The sequence below is a fragment of the Hordeum vulgare genome, chromosome 5H (assembly GCF_904849725.1).
Source record: "Hordeum vulgare subsp. vulgare chromosome 5H, MorexV3_pseudomolecules_assembly, whole genome shotgun sequence".
Lineage (NCBI taxonomy): Eukaryota > Viridiplantae > Streptophyta > Magnoliopsida > Poales > Poaceae > Hordeum > Hordeum vulgare.
The window spans coordinates 484,730,793-484,753,994 of record NC_058522.1 but is presented as its reverse complement, the minus strand read 5'-3'; the positions used below and the strand labels follow the sequence as shown (position 1 = coordinate 484,753,994).

The window sequence follows — 23,202 nt, the reverse complement described above, 5'->3', positions numbered from 1 at the left end:
AATTGCTTATTCTTTTTTTTCTCTATCCGCGATTTCTTTTTTGAAAGATATGACGTGCATCAACAAAAACCGAACGAGTAGTTGTTGGACCGGCTAGACGGGACGCATAGCAACAACAACCATATAACATGTCAGCCTAAAAGAATAAAATAATGGGCTAAAGGAAACAAAGAGGATAAACAAAAAATACAATAAAACTATGTGAATGAGATCATAGAAAATCTCAGCTAGTTGAGTTCTAGTTATTTCCTTTTTAATATCCACATGGATGCGGGTATGATATAAAATTTGTACCCAGACGCAGGTGCGGGTGCAGATGTGGTTAAAATTTAAGAACATGAGTTCGGGTTTGGTTGAGCTCTACCGGCACCCATTGGGTGCCATCGGGACTTGTATCCACCGGCCACCGCCGCTACCCGCTCCATATCAACCTCAGCCAGTGCCGGCTACCAGTCGCGCCCAATTCAAAACACCACCTTCATGCATTTTCCCCACGCCGTTTGAGCCGATCCCTCTCCTCCCACGCGCGCTCACGGCAGCAGACCCAAAACGCGCGCTCATCGCTCATCGCTCATCTCACCCCACTCTCAGTACAGTAACGTACGTACGGCGCACAAGCTATCTATCTGCACGTAGTACGTACGTCCGCACCAGCTCCAGCTGCCGCGGAACCCGAAAGAACCCATGGCCATGCTCGTGCTGGCGCTGCTGCCCCTGCTCGCCGCGTCCGCGTCCGCGGCGGGCGGCTGCGCGGCCGAGGCGCCGCTGCCGTCGCCCAACGGAAACGCCTACGCGGCCTGCAGCGACCTGCCCCGCCTCGGCGCGACGGTGCGCTGGACCTACGACCGCGCCGCGGGGTCCCTCTCCGTCGCCTTCGTCGCCGCGCCGGCCGCCCCGGGCGGGTGGGTGGCGTGGGGGCTCAACCCGTCCGGCGAAGGCATGGCCGGCGCGCAGGCGCTCCTCGCCGCGCCTTCTTCCTCGTCGGGCGCGTGGGCCGTCCGGACGTACAACATCTCCGGCTACGCTCTCGGCGCGCCCGGACCCATCGCTTTCCCGGCGACGGGCCTCGCCGCGGAGCTCGGCGCCGACGGCCGCGTCAGGGTCTCCGGGACGCTGGGCGTCGGCCAGGGCGCGGCCGTCCTGAACCAGGTGTGGCAGGTCGGGTCCGCGGTCTCCGGGGACGGCGTTCCCGCGCCGCACGCCATGGGCGGCGACAACCTGGCCGCCAAGGCGAAGCTTGATCTGGTCAGGCAGACCAGCACCTCCTCCGACTCCGGCGGCGGCGGCCTCGCCAGAGAGCGCAATGTGAGCTAGCTAACTGTCTTCGCTCATCACCTGAACCGAAATCAAACACCTCATCCTCACCTCACTGTCACAGTCACTCACCGACCAAACTAAACGTCTAAACCATATATGTTCTCGTCCATGCATGCTGGTCAGATCCATGGCGTGCTCAACGCCGTGAGCTGGGGCCTGCTGCTGCCCATGGGAGCCATCTTCGCGAGGTACCTCAAGACGTTCAGGTCGGCGGAGCCGGCGTGGTTCTACCTCCACGTGACCTGCCAGATCATCGGCTACGGCGTCGGGGTCGCCGGCTGGGCCACCGGCATCAACCTCGGCAACGAGTCCAACGGCGTCACCTACGGTCTCCACCGCAGCATCGGCATCGCCGTCTTCGCCCTCGCCACCGTACAAGTAATCATCTATCTAAACCACCAACACCACCAAAATTCAAATTCATTCGTGTACCGACGTTAAATTTGGTTCAAACATGAAACGGCATGCATCCAGGCATTCGCGCTGTTCGTGAGGCCGAGGAAGGATCACAAGTACCGGGTGTACTGGAACGCGTACCACCACGCGGTGGGCTACGCCGTGATCGTCCTGGGCATCCTCAACATCTTCAAGGGCATGGCCATCCTCGGCGTGGAGCAGCGGTGGAGGACCGCCTACGTCGCCGCCGTCTGGGTGCTCGGCGCGGTGGCGGTGACGCTGGAGGCGGTCACGTGGAGCGTCGTCATCAGGCGGCGTGAGGCAGAGCAGCACGGCAAGACCTCCAATGGCCATGTCTCGCATGGCGTGTAGATCGCCAGTAGTTCTGAGAGTACATATTTATACGTGCTTTTTTATACGTACCGATCGTCATTCTTTTCGTCCATTCTTGTGTTTGTATTGGTTTTGGTGGATCCTGTGCGCCTAATGTATTTTGAGTTGTACCGCATGTGTGTACGTAGTACTGCAGTGTAGAGTTGTTGGCTCGCAATCTCGCATGGATTATATAATCTGAGCTGATTTTTATCAGTGTGGCAACTTTTTTCTTTGCTGGGTGGGTAGGATCGACGTTGATCATCACGTCGCACCTGGGGTGCATACCCTTTAGCAAAAGAGAAGCCGGGTGGGCGATCCGTTGCGTGCTCGGTGGACCATGCATGCATGCTTGGTGAAGTACAAACAGAGATAGATATGGGAACGCAGCAAAGGATCAGTTTGCCCTTTTGCTACACTGCTACAGTGTCTAAAAAAAGAATGGCACAGCTCATGTTGTTCAATTAAATAGCCAACCAAGTACTACAAACAGTATTCCAACGTATGCGCGCTTCGACCGGCGCCCAAAAAACTGATTTACAGCGTACGGTTAGACTTTTTTTAGGCAACGACAAGCGTCGGCTCCAGCGATCGCAACATATTTAGCGCGGATGCGGCGCTCCAGCAGCCGCTGTAAATAAAACCCAAAACTTATCCAACACGCATATAGTTCAATACATAGATAATATAGATAATATATTACATATAGATAATAAAACATAGATAATATATTACATATAGATAAAACTAGTTCAACACGAAGATAATAAAACTAATTCAATACATAGATAATAAAACTAGCACATATAGATATAAAACTACTCCGAGTTGTCACTGTGGGTGCTGTCGGAGGTAGGTAGAAACGCGTCATCCCAACGTTCATCGTCGGAACTGAAGATGGACGGCAAACCGGCTTCGACGGCCCCGCACTGCTATGTGGCGAGTAACTTGCACGCACGCATGTCCTACCGCTTCGCGCGACGCCTTGCCGTCCACTCCACCCAGTACGCGTTCTCGGCGGCGACGTCCTCTGGGTGACGCTGGCGCCACTCCGCCATGGCTCGCTCGTCCTCCTCGACGACGAGGAGCCGACGTTGCTGCCGACGGTGCTCCTGACGGTCTTGCTCCGTGATCAGACGAGGAGAAGGGGCGAGGTTCTGCGCCTGCTGGCGCGTGTAGACGTCGTGAAAGTTCATCTGCGCACGAGGCCGCCCTAGTCGCCACGCCGCCGCGTCGTACGCGCGGGCGGCTTCGTGCACGGTCTCGAACGTGTCGAGGCCGAAGCGGACGTCGCCAGACCGGATCTCGACGTAGTAGGTGTCGGAGGGGCGCTCGCCGACGCCGCGATAGCCCGAGGATGAACGGTGGCGCGGTGGCATGGCGGCAGAGGGAGCGGCGAGGGAGAGGCAGAGGAAGAGTCGAGAGCGCAGTGAGGGAGAGGCACGCGGCTGTGTGGGCAGCCGCCGGGCGGGCGCGGCATTTTATAGCGCGCTGAAAACGGTGCCCCAAATCTGACGCGCGGCCGCCCGCTTTCTTCCGCGCGCGCAAAATTTTACCGCGCGGTTTTTTTACCGCGTCCGCTGGGGCTCGCGATTTCGTCCCACGCGCGCTATAAGTTATGTTTACCGACCAGCTCTGCATGTCAAGGAAGGGGCGCTTAAAGAAATGTGCCATTGGCCCACTTTAGTATCTGTGTTCATCGCTAGATGATCTAGAGATATATATATGTTTTTTTTATTATTTCTGATGTTCGTTGTATTCATGATTGTGGATCAATATATCTATTTTTTTATAAAAAAAGGACTCATTGCTGTAGTAGTATATGCTTTCATGTTGAGACTGTCCTTGTGAAAACAAATGTAGGGAAAAAGGCATAAAGTTCGGTAGCAGCAAGCATCTTTCTCCTTTGTTTTAGCCTTTATTTCAAAAAGGGAAAGAATATTTGATTCCGTGCCGTTTTACTTTGTTTTAATTTACTCATTTCATTTTAAAGGCGATCTCGCTTTGGATAACAAATATAAGCTGAGGCGCCCTTTTCTGACGGCGACGAGTTAACCACCAGCAGCTTTGGATAAATAGTTCGTAGCAGGAGGAGCAGCCCAGCATCATCCACACCACACCACCACCACAACAAAACTACAATATGCACAAACGCTGACGCCGGCGAGATTTGCACACTTCAGTCAGTGTATCCGATTCCACCTACTAACCTGCTAAAAGTCGCCTGCAGCACACCTTCTCCTCTTTCCCCGTCAGTTTACAAGCTACAGTCTGAATGTCTGATGTTACTTTGTTTCATCGGCGAAGCTACCTGGGAAGCCAGTTCGAACGAATGCGATGCCTGATTTGCTTCAACCTGAAACAAAGGCTGGAAGTGACCATTTCTGGGGTGTTGGGTTGGGGTTGGTGGGGATGGTGTAGGGGACGCCGGAGGCAACCAACCTGAAGCAACTGCAAGTCAAAAGAAGAGCCGAGCTGCTTTGTAACTGCAGAAACATACAGTATGTAGCTGAATCAACGCGCCAAACAACAAGTGAGGGATGATGATATCTGAGAGCTATGTGTGCATGTGCACTGGGAATGACCAGATGATAGAAACATCCTCTTAGCGTGCATGTTTAGCCAGAGGGATCTTTTACAGGTTTGGAGGCCCTGTCAGGCACCAACAACTTGGCAAATCGAGCAGTCATTTGTTGGGAGGGACTGGTAGGTAGGTAGCTTGGTCAGTAAGCTACAAGTTCTTACCACTCACCAACACTTGGACTGTTGCCTGGCTGCATCATCATGCATGGTTCCTGCTGAAGGTGATCAAATGAAGCCAAAACTGCTCAAACTGCTTCCTGCATAACCATGATTTAGGACATCAAAAAGCTATGTATAATGACAAAAAGGAAAAGAAAAGAGCAGGCCCACTAACCGAACGAAAGGCAGTAAGGCACGTCATGATAAAGGAGTTATGAATCATGCAACGACTAAAGATCCAATGGATATCATCCAGGAATGATGTTCATAAAAGAATTGCACACACAGTAAGAAATAGGAGAAATATACATGCTCCACTACGTCTGTTAATTTTTTTTTTCATTTTTCTTGTGGAACTCGAACACTATAACTATAAAGTTCGCCCACTTCTCATAGTAACATCGATTAATCGCAACTGCAAGCTGCAGCACACATTCCCAAAATTGTTTTTGTTTGGAAACAACATCCACAAGGATATGAACGAGCAGCAAACAACTTCAGTGAGACAACTGAAACCCCCAGGATTTTCCTCTTGTCTATTCACTCGCTGGTCCGTTGTAGTACAAGTGCAGGCCCGGAAGAATGCAGCTCCAGGAGGTTGGCCTTTGGCTACACGGGTAGAGCATCTACAGCAGACCCGTATAATATTAACCCGTAAAAGCCGTTTACAGTTTATAAAAAACGTATTTTACGGACCGGCGCAGGCGCGGACAGACAGGGTCGGGCCGGCCAAATCCGGGGCCCTGTGCGAAAATACAAACGGGACCCTATGTCACAAAAAAATAAACTAGCATGTTTTTATAATGTATATATATGTTATAGAATTTCTTTTAAAGTTATATACTAATCACTAATCCCGCGTACGAGCTAATTACGAGATGAGACAATGCACAGACGAGGAGGTTAGCCCTAGTATGGCCACTAGTGGGCTTCACATAGGCCTTTTTTCCTTTTTCCAAATTTCACGTTGAGGAAATAGAGGGGTCCTAGTACTACGCTAATTCTATACTACCAGCTGCATGGCCACTCGATCGTTGGCTGCCACTGCTCGCCTCCTCCAGTCCAACTCCAGCGCCGGCACGAAGCAGGCCCAGTAACACGGTATTTTTTTTAATACTAGGCCTATGTAAAAAACCGGGGGGCCTTGGAATATGGGGCCCTGTGCGGGTCGCACCTTTAGAACCACTATAGGCCCGGCCCTACGGACAAATGCAGACAACTTAAAACGGATCCGTATAAAAACATATTCGTAGAAGATGCTGTTATACGGGTCTTCAATGCGGGGTTTGTTCGAGCGCCATCGCGGCAACCCGCAAACCGGAAAACCACGCTATAAAACATAGTTGGAATTCGGCAGCGATTCCTGCAAATGAGTTCAAATTTAAACAATAAAACATAATTCGCGCGCGAAATGAGAGCATAGCTTGAAAGACAAACGAAAAATGACTTCATGCATCCTGGTCGTTCTTCATTCTACAGCATCGAGGTCATCGCCGCCCCCGAATCCATCGCCTTCGCTTGTTCCTACTCCGACACTTGTCCCTACTCCGGCACCGAAATCATTGGTTCCCATTCCAGAGGATAAACCATCGACACCATAACACGCAAGCATCCTCCTCTTCAAGATTTCTCTCCTTGTCATATCACGTCATTCTTTACTGATGTCGTCCATGTCATTGTGGTTCAAAGCCATGATTCTATTCTCTTCGGCAAGAAGGTTGTCCATGATTTTGTTCTCAGCGGCACGTGTTTTTCTCTCCTCAACTTCCTTCAGCAATTTCCATCTCTCTTGCTTCTCTCGCGCCTTTTTCTCGGCCATCCCTACCTTTGCATCCAAAGACTTTGCTAGCAATACCTCATTTGATTACAACATGGAATCTATCTTGTCCCACAAGGTCGATGCTTCACGTTCCCTTTTGATCTTCTTCTTTGTCTTTTTGTCACCATCAAGCTTGTTCAAATTCCGGAACATTTTTTTCAATTCTGGAACATTCTTTCAAATTCCGCATCATTTTTCAAATTCCCGAACATTTTTTGAAAATCCAGAACATTTTTATAAAAAATATCAAATATTTTCTTAAATTCAGGAAATTTTTTTAAAACTCCGGAACATTTCTTAAAATTCTGAATCATTTTTTAAATTCCGGAACATTTTCTCAAAATTTCATAACATTTTTGGAACTGAAACAGAAAAAAAATAAGAAAACGAATTTTTTGTTTTTGAATATCCAGAACATATTTTGGTAATTCAGAACATTTTTTGAAACAGAAACAGAAAAAAAAACATAAAGAAAAACGATCAAAACTGGTTCAGTAAACCTTCTAGAAGTTTTTCAAAACCAGAAAACCGGATGAAACCTCTAAAAGATTTCCAAAACCGGGACGCTCTAATGGGCCAGCCCAATCTAAAGCGATCCCTCTCTCCCCCGTACATTTGGTCGATATTTGGACGCACAGAGTGTCAAATAGGATTTTTGGCAACCAGCGGCCGGTAGGAGCTCCCGACAATGAGGTCCCGACATCATCCTGGCGCTTCCTGCTTCTCGCTGGGCCTCAAATACGCCGGCCGACTTCACGTTCCTTCTGGTGGCCTTGGGCCTTATTTGTGGTGGGCCACCTCATAACGTTCCATTCGAAAAATAAGATGGCACAGGAGGTTTTTTCAACATACATTCAGACCTGATGTGAAGGATCAACCAAGGAATGCAATATCATAACAGCTGGATGGAACCTGCAGCCGTTTTTTCTCCTAGGAATTGCTTGAAACCTGCCAAATTGATGTCGGGATTTTTCATCCAGCTTTCCAACGTCTGCATCAACCCACTGTAATGTCATACTGCCCAGCCCAATGCAGAATTAAAGTGTTGGTGTGAGAGCCGGTGCTTTCTTAATCTTATGACAGACAAACTCATGGTGAAGTAGATGAACAAGTGAAGCCACATGGACAAAAACACTACTGTATGGGAAACCAGCTGCTCTATAACGGCCTTCCCCGTGTTTCCTCCTTGCTGCATCACCAAGCCCTGATGCACCTGCAACCTGCAGCAGAAAAAAGAGTCAGGGTTCTACGGGTTACAACCATATTGCGATAAGATTCAGAATAAAGTCGAACAGCTAGCGTTTCTGGCCACTGCACCAGCGTGGCGCCTTCCGGGCCGGTGGGCAATATGCCGACGAGTTGGTGACTACGTCTGCACACTCTGGAGCTGCTCTATCTGATCGACGTGATAAGCAGATGCTCATGCCTCTTGGACTTGGAGGTGCAGTTGCGATCAGGGCCACACGCAGAAATTCGCCTTTCTTGTCGGTGCCCACGCTGTCGATCCAGTGAGATGCTAGATAGAGGGATAGGCTGGCTAGGGTGGCGGGTGGGTATACGAACGTTCGAGCCGAGAGAATAAGCTACGGCACATCAGGATTGGGATGCCCTTTCTGGCTGCGGAAAAGATGTAAATATTCTGAATCCTGGCTGAACTGATGTAGAGACCTCCTGGATTCCGATCGCCCTAGTTGGTGCCTGCAATCTGAGGCAGATTTGGGATCCAGTTTGATGCAGACTGCACGCGCGGTGGCTGCGTGTCAAACCCAGTCAAAAACACCTCGACCGACAGTAATCTCCGTGCTTCCAAGTTGCTATGCTTAAGTGGTACTCCCGTCTGCACTAAAACCACTTAAGTTATTTCCGAACGGAGGTAATAGTACACTGCTTAAGCGAGGTAACGAAGAGAATTCAACACGTACGTGAAGCAGCGAACTTATGTCGATCGTTAGCACCCGAGCCTAGCATGATCTCTGTGTAGCAGAAAAATCGACCTAAGTAGCCGATGAAGATGCATTCTACTAGAAAGGAGGTTCAAAAATCAGAATTTGACGGGGGGAAATCCTGAAACCGCTCTTTATGCAGATTATATTCCACGGAGATCAACCTGCCCAGCCCAATGCATCCCCGGTCTACTCTGTAATGGGGGCAAGATGCCCGGTTTCTTAGGTCCACGGCAAGCACCAGACGGACCCGAGGGCCTCCACGTGAGCTCGCTTCTCCCGTAAACATCGAGCATGTGGCAATGAGATCTTTGCGTGGTGGCCTTGGAAAATCTCCCAATTCCATGGCCTCCGTGGCCAGCCGAGAAACATGAGCCGAGGAAACAGGACCATGGATAGAAGGCATCGCAACCTGATCATGGCATAAGGTCAGATTCCTTCTCCAAACATATCGGAGTCGTGGACGCGGGTGGGGAGATCCGTTCTTTCTTTTTGGTCCAAGGGGGAGTTGGAAGTTACTGTAGAATTTGGGATACATTCTGCCAATGGGCGGCTACACATTGGATGGCTGGGACACTGCCAGGATGCAAGGTGCATCAACAGCCATCGCTACAAAGAACCTTGGGCTGCAAAAATCGGAAATGCAATTCGGCTGAAATGAAAAAAAAAATCATTATTTTTTATTTGTGTGCTTAATCACATCCAAATGCTACCTGCAAATTTTGAGACAAAAAAAGTAAAATGTTTTGGCTTATGCAAAAAAAAAAAAAATTACTGAACACCAAAAGTTACCTCAAAATGTCATTCCAAATTTATTTTTTTGCTGACGAAACACCGCTGCTCCTTATCACATGAAAATTGTCGTGCATGTTTGCAACACTAATACAATCTAAAAAAAAATCAGAATTCTTCAAAAAGATTTAATATTTTGTTAACGTTGTTGTTCACCCGGGAGCAAAACACCGCTCCTAGAAAAAATGGACTACATTAGTATACCCGGGAGCAAAACACCGCTCCCGGGAAAAATGGGCTACATTAGTATACATTGGACAACAGTAATGCATAGAGCACATCACGTCAAAAATAGAGATGAAATTTGGTTTTGAAGATGCTACTTAAACAAGTTTTTAGCTTTACTTTGGTCACTTTGACTATGTAGAAACAATATGGCCTTTAATAATACGAAAAGAGCTCCTAGATCTACCGCTGATGAGGAAGGAACCTAACACGTCAAGGGAAGATCACACTTACTCGTCGCTGTTGTCATTGTTGTCGAAGCCATCCCGCGAGCCGATGAAACTCTAACAACAACTAAGGGCCAGTTCTTTTGGGTTGTTGCTTATGCATAAGCTCCTGTGAAAATATGCCCCACATAAGCTTCTTTAGAAAAAAAGCCCCTAAGAATAAGCCCAATTCTTTTCGCCTGTCCCTTCAGCTTATTTGTGATATACTCAGTGTAAAATACGTGATGCCCTTGGATTGTGATGTTGTTCTTATGAAACAATATTAAGTTATTTTTTAGCATTTTGCCGCCCATATGAACCTAAAATCAATTTTCTAACATGATAAAAGTGTTATAGTCGAATAAAACGAAAATCATTAGCTCACAGATGATTATCATACAAGCATCATTGTCTCACATACAAGTAATAATACTATTTATCACCCCGGTCTAGACTCCGCCGTCGCCGCCGGTCCTCCGACCGGGTGCTGCCCCCTACCCCGACCCGGACAAAGACCCCGACGACCCCGACCCCGACGACAACCAATCTCCTACCCCAGCGACGTCCACCTCGGCCCCGACCCGCGCACCCGGCGCCCTCTTCTTCTCCTCAGGCCATCTCCTTCGCGCACCGGCCGTCTCCTTCTCTCGTGAGACTTCTCCAGCCTCCTCCGTCCATTTGATTGCTAGTTTCTAGGATTTCCAGGGCTGATTTCTAGGGTTCTTGCTAGAGCTGATTGTGGCTAGGACATTGCTAGGGTTGATTTCTAGGGTTCTTGCTAGGATTGCTAGGGTTAAATTGTTAATGAAATTAGATAGTTAATAAGAAAACAAATGGTCAAAGATGAGTTTTAATCCTAAAAATGAGTCAAAAAAATTGGCGCTCGATATGTTCATAGACCTTTTTTTATGTCATTACTCATTTATTATAGTTTAAGAATAAAAAAGTAAACCATTAAACGATAAGAATGTGTTCTCATAGGAATTTGTTCTCGACATCGACGATGCCCGACCCGCATCCTCGTCGTCGCTTGGCGGTGACATCCTTGAGAGGCGCCATGTCCGGGACTGGGCTCCGTCGGACTGGCACTCGGAGGTGCTATCTTCCGGGGCGCGTAGCTTCGTGAGGAATCCCGGTCTCATTGTCGACCCGAAGCTTCTTTGGTGGCGGTCGCGTGGGCCACTATCGGTGCGGAGGGAGTGCATCCCTGCTGAGGTGGTACGTCGCCATGTCAGGGAGGAGGACTAGCACGTTCGTCACTACATGGATGTGTTGGACGCCAGGTTCTCCAATACCTGGCAGGTTCTTCAGGGATCTCACCCGAGTTATGATCCTGTGATGGTTTCTTTTCTTTGGGTGTCTACCGTCCGCGACTTAAGAACCGCTAGTCAACTAGATTATTCGATAATATTCGATATGTATTAGTGATATTATATGATAATATTCTCTTTGGATTATTCAAGATGATTTGTTAGTGATATTATATTCGAGTTCATTATAAATGTATTAGTGATATTATATTCAAGTTCATAATTTGAGATAATGTATTAGTTATATTTTTTTTAGTAAAAAAACATGTACTTTCGGTCTGCCGTTGCTCCTTATGTGACTTTCATGTGTGTTCTTTATGGAGGAATCCCGAATGTTGTCGTGGAGGGCGCCTCCTCCTCTTCTTTTCCTCGCGATACATACGTCGATATAATGCGCAAGGAGAGGAGAGGGGGCGCGTCCATCACCGACGGTCGAACTATTACCGTGAGAGAATATTACCATGTGTGTATGTTATTCACTACTGGAATTCCTATATTTGCCATCTGCCAAATCTTTGCCATCAGCCAGCTGACGGCGAAGAACCTCTTTACCGTGTGTTGGCAAAAAACAGACGGTAAAGAGGAGGCTGATGGCAAAATACATATTTGCCATCAGCCACCTCTTTGACGTCTGTCAACAGACGGCAAAGGTAGGGATGGCAGACGGCAAAGCTATCCCACCCCACCCCTCCTCTCTCCCCGTCCCACCCCGGCCCCACCCACCCCTTTGCCGTCTGCCTGACTAGCTTTGCCGTCCGTGGCAGACGGCAAAGGGGATGGACCACCCAAACGTTAACGGTCGCCGCGCGCCCCACCTCTCTCCTCTCTCCCACGCACTCTCTCTCACTGCTCTCTCCTCAGCGCCGCCGCAGCCCCTCAGCGCCGCCGCAGCAGCCCCCGGCCCCCAGCGCCGCCGCCGCCCCACCGCCGCCGCCGCCGACGCCACCCCCACCCCACCGCCGCCCTGCGCCCCCCCTGCGGCCCTCCTCCTCCTCCCTGCGCCCCCGCCGCCGCCGCCCCACCGCCGCCGCCGCCGCCGCCCCACCGCCGCCGCCGCCGATGCCACCCCCACCCCACCTCCCCACCCCACCGCCGCCCTGCACCCCCCCCTGCGGCCCTCCTCCTCCTCCCTGCGCCCCCGCCACCGCCGCCGCCGACGCCACCCCACCCCACCTCCCCACCCCACCCCACCGCCGCCCTGCACCCTCCTCCACCGCCGCCCTCCTCCCCCTGCGGCCCTCCTCCCCCTGGTAAGTTTCTTTTTCTTCTTTTTTTAATAGTTTTTGTTTAATTAGTTCTTACTTTTAGTTTAGTTTTAGTTTCAGTTTTAGTTTAGGTTTAGTTAGGTTAGTTTCAGTTTTAGTTTAGTTAGTTTTAGTTTTAGTTAGGTTAGTTTCAGATTTAGTTAGGTTAGTTTCAGTTTTAGTTAGGTTAGTTTCAGTTTTAGTTTAGTTTTAGTTTTAGTTTCAGTTTTAGTTTAGGTTTAGTTAGTTTAGGTTTAGAAGAAGAAGAAGAAGAAGGAGAAAGGAGATGAAGAAGAAGGAGAAAGGAGAAGAAAAAAATAAGAAGAAGAAGGAAAAGAAGAAGAAGGAAAAGGAAGGGAAGGAGAAGAACCAAGAAGAAGAAGAAGAAGAAAAATAGGAGAGGAAGAGAAGAATAAGAGGAAAAAAGAAAATAAGAAGAAGAAGAAGAAGAAGAAGAAGAGAAGAAGAAAACAAGAAGAAGGAGAAGAAGAATAAGAGGAAAAAATAAAAAATAAAATAAGAAGAAGAAGAAGAAGAAGAATGAATTAGTAGATTTAGTAGGTAGTTTCTGTTAGTTAATTAGTAGATTTAGTAGGTAGTTTAGTGGTAGATTAGTAGTTAATTAGTAGTTTTAGTGGTAGATTCTGTTAGTTAATTAGTAGATTTAGTAGAAGAAAAGAAGAAGAGAAGAAGAAGAGAAGAAGAGAAGAAATAGGCAAAATGGGCTAATTAACCCAACAATGACATAACCTGAAAAGTAGTATAGGTAACGTGGAAAGTCCTCTGGACCAAAAGGGCAACTTCTGGACCTGCTTAATAGAAAGAATAGGAAGAAGAAGAAGAGGAGGAGGAGAAGAGGAGGAGGAGGAGAAGAGGAGAAGAGGAGGAGGAGGAGAAGAAGAAGAAGAAGAAGAAGAGGAGGAGGAGGAGGAGAAGACAAAAATAAGAAGGAGAAGAAGAAAAGAAGTAGTATAGGACAATGACATAACCCAGCTCATTAATATTATATACTTAGCTTGTTTTCCTCTAAAATGGGATAATTAGCCCATTTAGCTCAAAAAAGACATAATTAGGTAATTTAGCTCCAACATAATTAGGTAATTGTTGTACGAGCTCCGCCCCTTCATTCGTGGGTCAGTACAAATTTCATCTCCTTCCCGCCCCTTCATTTACTGTGGCTCGGTTTCCGGATGCAACTTTCTAGATTTAGGTAATTCAATTAATTTATCAGTATGCGTGACCAGTATGCGTCTCCCGTTCGAAAGGGCGACATCTATAAATATGCATGTCTTTGCATATTTATAACCGCCATCCTTTCGAATTGTCCAACATTATCCATGGACAGCCCGAGTATGTGTAGATTGGGTTCGTTTTCCCGTATGCTGTGCTCTGGATCCGATGCGGAATTTCGTCAGTGCCTCCCTGTTGTTCTCCGGATGCACATCCTCTCTGTTTATTGCGGAGACGTGTATCAGGAGAATAGCGGGGAGGTGCTGCCGAAATTTTGCGTTGGATCCGGAGCAGAGCATGGGAAAACGAACCCAATCTACACATACTCGGGTGGGATTAGGACCTATCTTTACCTATTAGCGTGTAGGTTGCCTGGACGTAATAAAAATGGCGAAAGATGAATATAAATGCTAAATTATATATAAATATATTTCTTCTGTCTTTAGTAGCTACGCAAGATGAGTGATCGTGCGTGGATGTATACCGGTCACCCTAGTCATAAAGAGATGACGAAAGAATGGTTTTTAAAAACAAAGGAATTTGTGAAAGCCGCATTCGCAAATGGCCAGGAAAGAAACTATTGCCCATGTCCTGGATGCGACAACTATAAAAAGACGACATAGGTTGTAATGATTAAACACCTGCAGAGGAGGGGTTTTAAGCCTAATTATACGGTGTGGACATTTCATGGTGAGTCTATACAACGCACAAGAGCTGAGGTGGTCCGTCGTCGCACGGACGAGCATGGTACTGGGATCGAAGACATGGTGCAAGACTTTGATGATGCTCGGGATTCAGAAGATGAGATGGAGGAATCTGCAAAGGCCTTTTATGAAATGTTGGAGTCTTCAAAACGTCCTCTCCATGAGCACACCGAGCTCTGTCAGCTGGATGCAATTGCACAAGTAATGGCTCTGAAGGCTCAGTTCAACTTGGGAAGAGAATGCTACGACGCGATGATGACACTATTTGGACGTTTCCTACCCAAAGGCCATGTCATGCCTGCAAACCTATACCAGTCGGACAAAATACTTCGTGTACTTAAGATGCCCTATGAGAAGATAGATGCATGTGAGAAAGGATGTGTCTTATTTAGGAAGGAGTATGCACACTTGGACTATTGTCCCAATTGCGAGTCTTGCAGGTATCTTATGGTAAACAACGGTATGGGTGAGAAGAGGCAGACCAAAATCGCAGTTAGTGTTCTTCGGTATATGCCAATCGTACCAAGACTTCAACGTCTTTTCATGGTCGAAGAGACAGCCAGACAGATGACATGGCACAAATTGGGCAAAAGAACCGAACTAGATGCGGATGGGAATAAGATGATGGTACACACATCGGATGGGGAAGCGTGGAAACATTTCGATGGATTGCATCAGGATAAAGCGGCAGATCCAAGGAATCCTCGAGTCTGCACCGCCACGGATGGTTTTAATCCCTTCGGCATGACGGCAACCCAATACAGTTGTTGGCCTGTATTTGTCATTCCACTGAATCTCCCCCCCCCCCCCCCGGGCAGATTATGCAAAGAAAGAACATATTTCTGACGTTGATAATTCCAGGGCCCAATTATCCGGGGAAGACTATGAATGTGTACCTGCAACCGCTTAAGGATGAACTGGAAGAAGCTTGGGAAAATGGGGTCAAGACATACGATGCCGCTAGAAAAGAAAACTTCAAAATGCTTGTGTGGTACATGTACTCCATGCATGACTTGCCAGCGTATGCGCTATTCTCTGGATGGTGTGTGCATGGAAGGTTCCCGTGCCCCCAATGCAAGGCAGCTCTTCAGTTTCATTGGTTGAAGGAGGGTCGGAAGTATTCTTGCTTTGACTTGCATAGACAGTTCCTGGATCCTGACCATCAGTTCAGAAAAGACAAGAAGAACTTTACCAAAGGTAAAATTGTCAAAAACTTGGCACCACATGCGTTCACAGGCCAACAGATCCTGGATCAGTTAAACGCCCTCGAGCCTGATCCAGAGCGTCTAGGGTATTTCAAGGGGTATAATTCAAAACATGCCTAGACTCACAAGCCATGCTTCTGGGATCTGCCTTACTTCAAAGACCTCCTTCTTCCACACAATATCGACATGATGCACACTGAAAAGAATATCAGAGAGGCTATTTTTGGTACATTGTTCGACATAGATGGGAAGACAAAGGATAATATTAAGGCTAGAGTCGATCAAGAGACACTATTCATAGACCGTTACAAAACATGCGAGAAGGCAAAGGAAAGCAGAAGTGGTCGAAGCCAAAGGCCTGGTTCAATCTTGGAAGGCGAGCTATGAGGGAAATTATCTTGTGGGTCAAAATGCACTTGATGTTCCCCGATGGGTATGCAGCGAATCTAAAGAGGGGAGCGAGTCTTGAAAAATTAAAAATCTTTGGTCTCAAGAGTCATGATTGGCACATATGGCTAGAGCGGGTAATGCCGGTGATGTTACGTGGCTTTATTCCTGAGGATGAATGGCTAGTACTGACGGAGCTGAGCTATTTCTTCTGTGTTCTTTGTGCGAAAGAATTGTCGCCTGGCGTGGTAGAAGACATGGAGGAGTTTGCACCGGAGTTGTTGTGCAAGTTAGAGAAGATCTTTCCACCGGGCTTCTTTAATCCAATGCAGCATTTGATTTTACATCTACCGACCGAGGCAAGATTGGGTGGGCCCGTGCAAGATCGTTGGTGCTATGCAACTGAGAGGATGCAGAAGACCCTTCGAGCTAAATGTAAAAATAAGCGTAGAATTGAAGCATCGATGGCTGAGGCATTCATTACTGAGGAGGTGGCAAACTTTCTGACAGCACACTACGAAGCCAAAAATCATCATTTGCATAATCCGAAGCCTCGGCACAATGATGGAGACCCTAAAAAAGGTGGGTCCAACCTCAGCCTATTCAAAGGGAAGCTCGCACCAGCCGGTGCTTCGAAACCAATAATGTTGGATATCGAAGAATGGCGGAACATTTCGTTGTATATCTTCAACAACCTAACAGAAGTGCGGCCGTACATCGAGTGAGTTCTCGGCACATTTTCCCGTAACTTCTAATTCATTTGAACTGCTCTTATTCCCGGATATTTCAAACAGCCGTTACGTCGTCAAATTCTCGGATGGAGCGGTGATCGAAAATGATTCCGTCGAAGAGTATGAGCTTCTGTCAAAGACAGGAGGCGGCTATCCCGGTTTCATCTCTTGGTTCAAACAAACAGTAATTATCAATAATGGACCATTTCATTCTTGGTCTAACTTGCGGCTAATGCAACAACCGTTTCGTATTAAACTTGTAGGCTAATTCAGAGTCTATGGACGCCGAATTGAGACAAGTCGCTAATGGTTTTGACTATAAGGTCCGTTCATTTAAGAAATACAACATCAACGGGTATCTCTTTCGTACCTTTGGCAAAGAGCTATCTATGCCCGATCGGTATTAAGAAGGAGAAGAAGAATTGCCGCGGAAAGTTTCTGAAGAAGGAGCAATACATGAAGGTAATTACCTATTCTTAAGTCCTTCTACGTAGTTTTCTTGATTTCATTCATAGGCGTAGCGCTGAAAATTCTTTCTAATAACTTACAGGTGCCCCCGAGATGGTGTGCGGATAAGATGGATTGTTGGGAGGCGTTGGTTGATGAGTGGTGCACAGGCAGCTGGCGAGCCGTCCACGATAATGCGAAGGATCGGCGTAGCCAAATGGTTGGTGTGCCACACCATCAAGGCAGCGCCAACTTACTTCAGTTTGGACGAAACTGGGTATGTGATTTGCTTCATGATTCATGCAATTCATTCTTATGCTAATATTTTGTTCCTCTCTTTTAGGCGCATCACAATAAGACTGAGATGCCACACTTGTACGACCTTTATGGCATGGCCCATACTGCCTCGTACAAGAAGGCGAAGGCATTCTCTGAGTCTGCCCTGGATGATCCCAGTAACTTCACCAACATATCATCCCACCAGAAGCTCGTGGCATACAGGGACGCGGGGAAGGCTACGAAAGGGGATGACTTTAACCCTAGCCAGGAACCTTTGGATCCAGAGTTGGTGATGATATCTAGTGGCGGGAGGCCCCATGGCTCGATAGCCATTGGAGATGGGATAATACGTTGTCCACTCACTCTTCCGGAGATCAAGGCGCGCCAGTCGAGCAACTGTCCTCAGATAACGCGTCGTCCACGGCCAGTCGAACTTGCCATTGAGGTTAGTTGTACGGACTAAGAACACTTTCATCCATTTCATTATGTGTGTCACCATAGATCATTACTGTGGTAACGAGGAATGGTTTTTCAGGCTGCTCTTCAGAAAGAGAGAGCGGCAAACCAGGCTGCTCTTGAGAAAGAGAGATTGGCAAGCCAGGCTGCTCTTCAGGCTGCTCTTGATGAGAGGAACCAGAGCACGGCACGATTGCTTGAGGAGGAGAGGGCCCGGAATGAGGCGGGTCAACGGGCCCTGTACGAGCTTTTTGTGGTATGTTTTTTTTCACATTAGCCAAATCATGTGTGTAATGTCTCTTTCAATACTAACTAATATGACCCACTCTTCAGGGTCTGTGCGAGAAGAGCGGTCAAGTCCCTCCGCCGATGCCCGTCTTCTCTTCGATTGGCACGGTGAGTTTCATTATAAACTAGTATTAATAATTGAGTGTCATCATGCTAACTGAGACATTGCAAAATATATTTTCTGCAGAATAACTCCCGAGCGGCATCGCACGACCCTTCTCCAGGGCAACCGTCTCCAAACGAAGCCGGCGCGAGCAACCGTGGTGTTTCTCCTCCTTGATGACCACTACGGTAAGTTTCTCCTCCAAACTTAGCTTGTTTTCCTCTAAAATGAGATAATTAGCCAATTTAGCTCCAAGAATACATAATTAGGTAATTTAGCTCAAAAAAGACATAATTAGGTAATTTAGCTCAAAAAAGACATAAAGAGGAGGAGGAGGAGGAGGAGGCCAAGGCCAATTTGGCGTCCCAGCCGTCAGAATGTCATCGTGAGGGCGTCGAAGTCCCACACGATGGGCCCGAGGGTCCGGAGAAAGTCCACACCAAGGATGAAGTCGAAACAGCCGAGGTCGATGCCGGCACAGCTAATGGAAAAGTGTTCGCCCCCGATGGTGATGGGAACGTCGCGGGCGAGTCCATGACACTGGAGGCGGTCACCGTTGGCCACCGTGATCCGAAGGCGCTCCCCGCCCGTGGTCGGAATAGCTAGACGACGCATGGTTGCCTCGGGCAGGAAGTTATGAGTGGAGCCCGTATCCAGCAGGGCGACCAGCTGCTCGCCATGGATCGTCACAGGCAGCAACATGGTCCGCTCATGGCGGATGCCGGCGAGGGCATGGAGAGAGACGACGCAGGCCGTCGCCGTAGAATCTGCGGCCGGGTCTGGTGCGTCGTTCGTCTCGTCCGCCTCGGTGTAGTCGACCGTCTCCAAGTAGAAGAGGCGGGGGCAGACATGTGTCGATGGTTCGGGGCGCTGGAGGTGCTGCTGTCGATGGCGGCGGCGGCTGCTGGTGCGGCGCCGGAGCCTGCGCCGTGGTGGCCGGTAGCGACTGGTGGGGCAACCCCCCCAGCGGCGCGGTGGTGGCCGGCCACACCGGCTAGGGAGTGCCCGCGGCGTGGTAGTGCTGCAGCAGCAGCTGCGGCGGCGGCGGCGGCGCCCCTCCGTGGAGTGGCTGGAAGGCCGGGGTGGCCCACGGCAGCGACGACGGCCCGTAGGTAGTGGGGGCGACGCTCGGCGGCGGGGGTTGGGTCCCAGCGAGGTAGAGGCTGATGCCTCGGACCGCTTGGACAAGCTCCCGCAGGGTGCCCGATATCGCCTCGGGCGAGAGTATGGGGAGCGGCTCCTCCGCGGTGATGATCGGCACTGGCGAGGGAGCGGTCCCGGACGTGAGCGGCAGCGGCGGCGGGGCGGTGGTGGTGGTTTGCGGCGGTGGGGCGGTGATGGTGTTGAGCGGCGGCGGTGGTGGAGGGAGCGACATGATCAGCCTGGAATCTCTGGATACCAAATTGGTAGGACTAGGGTTCCTACCGGGCCTCCGGCGTAGGTTGTAAGGGCAGGGAGGAGGGGAGCGAGGGCTGGAGCGGACGCACCGGCGAGATGGCGCCGTCGCAGCTAGGGTTAGGTGCGGCGGAGGCTAGGGTTCCGGCTCCTTGGAGAGCCGGGCAACAGAAGATAATATCTTTATTGCTTGATCTCAATTGATGTCTTCCAACTAGTGTTTATAACTCGAGCCTAAGATAACTTTCCTAAAGTAATTTACCTAAGATAACTTGCGGGCCAAGCCGCTGATATTAACGCCCAATGGGCCTACGCCGGCCATAGGCCAAGCCGGTCATAACAGAGGAGGAGGAGGAGGAGGAGGAGGAGAAGGCCAAGGACCTTCTCTCCTTCTCCTCCTCCTCCTTCTCCTCCTCCTCCTCCTTCTTCTTGATTTCTTCTTCTTCTCCTCCTCCTCCTCTTTCTTCTCCTCTTTCATATTATCCTTGCTTTAATTAACCCAACAATGACATAATTAGCCCATTTAGCTCCAAAATACCATAATAAGCTCAAAATGGCATAAGAACCTTGGTTAGCTCATAAATATTATATACTTAGCTTGTTTTTCTCTAAAATGACATAATTAGCCCATTTAGCTCAAAAAAGACATAATTAGGTAATTTAGCTCTAACAAGAGGAGAAGAGGAGAAGAAATAGGCAAAATGAAAAGAAAGAAGAAGAAGAGATGAAGAAGAAGAGAAGGAGGAGGAGGAGGAGGAGGAGGAGGAGGAGAAGGCCAAGGACCTTCTATCCTTCTCCTCCTCCTCCTTCTCCTCCTCCTCCTCCTTCTTCTTGATTTCTTCTTCTTCTCCTCCTCCTCCTCTTTCTTCTCCTCTTTCATATTATCCTTGCTTTAATTAACCCAACAATGACATAATTAGCCCATTTAGCTCCAAAATACCATAATAAGCTCAAAATGGCATAAGAACCTTGGTTAGCTCATGAATATTATATACTTAGCTTGTTTTCCTCTAAAATGACATAATTAGCCCATTTAGCTCAAAAAAGACATAATTAGGTAATTTAGCTCCAACAAGAGGAGAAGAGGAGAAGAAATAGGCAAAATGAAAAGAAAGAAGAAGAAGAGATGAAGAAGAAGAGAAGAAGGAGGAGGAGGAGGAGGAGGAGGAGGAGAAGGCCAAGGACCTTCTATCCTTCTCCTCCTCCTCCTTCTCCTCCTCCTCCTCCTTCTTCTTGATTTCTTCTTCTTCTCCTCCTCCTCCTCTTTCTTCTCCTCTTTCATATTATCCTTGCTTTAATTAACCCAACAATGACATAATTAGCCCATTTAGCTCCAAAATACCATAATAAGCTCAAAATGGCATAAGAACCTTGGTTAGCTCATGAATATTATATACTTAGCTTGTTTTCCTCTAAAATGACATAATTAGCCCATTTAGCTCAAAAAAGACATAATTAGGTAATTTATCTCCAACAAGAGGAGAAGAGGAGAAGAAATAGGCAAAATGAAAAGAAAGAAGAAGAAGAGATGAAGAAGAAGAGAAGAAGGAGGAGGGGGAGGAGGAGGAGGAGGAGAAGGCCAAGGACCTTCTATCCTTCTCCTCCTCCTCCTTCTCCTCCTCCTCCTCCTTCTTCTTGATTTCTTCTTCTTCTCCTCCTCCTCCTCTTTCTTCTCCTCTTTCATATTATCCTTGCTTTAATTAACCCAACAATGACATAATTAGCCCATTTAGCTCCAAAATACCATAATAAGCTCAAAATGGCATAAGAACCTTGGTTAGCTCATGAATATTATATACTTAGCTTGTTTTCCTCTAAAATGACATAATTAGCCCATTTAGCTCAAAAAAGACATAATTAGGTAATTTAGCTCCAACAAGAGGAGAAGAGGAGAAGAAATAGGCAAAATGAAAAGAAAGAAGAAGAAGAGATGAAAAAGAAGAGAAGGAGGAGGAGGAGAAGGCCAAGGACCTTCTATCCTTCTCCTCCTCCTCCTTCTTCTTGATTTCTTATTCTTCTCCTCCTCCTCCTCTTTCTTATCCTCTTTCATATTATCCTTGCTTTAATTAACCCAACAATGACATAATTAGCCCATTTAGCTCCAAAATACCATAATAAGCTCAAAATGGCATAAGAACCTTGGTTAGCTCATGAATATTATATACTTAGCTTGTTTTCCTCTTAAATGACATAATTGGAATATTTAGCTCAAAAAGAAGGAGAAGGAAGAAGAAGAAGAAGAGAAGAAGAATAGAAGGAGAAGGAGAAGAATAAGGAGGAGGAGGAGAAGAAGAAGAAGGAGGAGGAGAAGAAGAGAAGAAGAAGGAGAAGGAGAAGGAGCCCTCCTTCTTCTCCTTCTTCTTCTCTTCTTTTTTCTTCTTCTCCTCCTCCTTCTCCTTCTCCTTCCCCTTCCCCTCCTCCTCCTCCTCCTTCTTGTTTTTCTTCTCCTTGTTCTCTTATTGCTTCTTCTCTTTCTTCTTCATTTTAGCTTATTTGTCATATATATATGTTGTTGTTCTTCTTCTACTTACTTTCTTATTCCCATTTTGCAGATTGGATGTACTACATGCATGGAAGCTGGCGTTGGAGTGCTTTAGTTTCCGTTTTTATTTGAGTTGATGAACAATGTGTTGGTTCTTTGTATGTGTTGATGAACAATGTGTTGATGAACAATATATGTGCAACTATATGTATGTATATATGGATGAAACTTCGTATGTGTTGGTTCTTTTGATATATGGGATGTACGTTGATGAACAAATGGCATTGATGAGCTTTATATGTATATCATATATGTGTTGTGATCTACTTATGATACATGTGCTCTGAATTATATGTATATGTGATGTGAAATAGAAAAAATAAATAAAAATGGGACAATATAGGCTCTTTGCCGTCTGCCAGCTGATGGCAAAGGCCTTTGCCGTCTGCCAGCTGACGGCAAAGGTGCCACGTGGCGCCCAGCTGTGCAACCTGGGCAGTAGCAGCTGGCCATATAGTCTCTTTGTTGTCTGCCTGCTGGGTGGGCAGACGGCAAAGAAGAGGGCATAGAGGAGGGGGCAGAAGACAAAAGTGGAGAGAGGGGGGAGGGGAGGACACGGCAGACGGCAAAGATAGTCAAGGGGGCAGACGGCAAAGATAGTCAAGGGGGCAGACGGCAAAGATGGAGGGGGGGAGGGAGGGGAGGAGAAGGCGGACGGTAAAGCTTGACCGGGAGGCAGACGGCAAAGATTGCCGAGGAGGCAGACGGCAACGGCTCCGTTAACCCCTAACGGAGGCAACGCCTCTCGGCTGCCGTCCCAAACTCTTTGCCGACTGCTCCTCGGGAAAGCTGACGGCAAAGAGCTTTGCCGTCCGCTTTAGGGCGGCAGACGGCAAAGAAGGTCCTATGCCGTCGTAGGCTGACGCAGAAAATTTGCCGGCCGTGACAATCTTTGTCGTCTGTGGTACTGTCTTTGCCGTCCGTGTATTTGTCTTTGCCGTCTGTGGTGGCAGACGGCAAAGAAGGTGATTCCTGTAGTGATGGTAGGGAACACCTCCTAGTGTCTATGTTTTATCGGAATGCTGATTCGTTTTCGTTCCGGCAAATTTCACGTGCTCAATATGTCTTA

At 48.0% G+C, this 23,202-nt stretch overlaps 1 protein-coding gene across 1 annotated transcript; it reads left to right on the top strand.

The window, feature by feature from the left end:
* Nucleotides 1-370: 370 nt before the first annotated feature.
* On the top strand, nucleotides 371-2,301 carry LOC123395967 (cytochrome b561 and DOMON domain-containing protein At3g25290-like). Its single transcript, XM_045090986.1, has 3 exons — nucleotides 371-1,305; nucleotides 1,441-1,695; nucleotides 1,792-2,301. The coding sequence occupies exons 1-3, from the start codon at nucleotides 685-687 to the stop codon at nucleotides 2,083-2,085; spliced, it is 1,170 nt and encodes a 389-aa protein (XP_044946921.1). The 5' UTR covers nucleotides 371-684; the 3' UTR covers nucleotides 2,086-2,301.
* The last annotated feature ends 20,901 nt before the right edge of the window (nucleotides 2,302-23,202 follow it).

Bases quoted from the DNA above. Each gene is read 5' to 3' on its own strand.
- LOC123395967 (XM_045090986.1), top strand. From the start codon at position 685: ATGGCCATGCTCGTGCTGGCGCTGCTGCCCCTGCTCGCCGCGTCCGCG. The intron at 1,306-1,440 runs GTGAGCTAGCTA...CATGCTGGTCAG, and splicing joins GCCTCGCCAGAGAGCGCAAT to ATCCATGGCGTGCTCAACGC. The intron at 1,696-1,791 runs GTAATCATCTAT...GCATGCATCCAG, and splicing joins TCGCCCTCGCCACCGTACAA to GCATTCGCGCTGTTCGTGAG.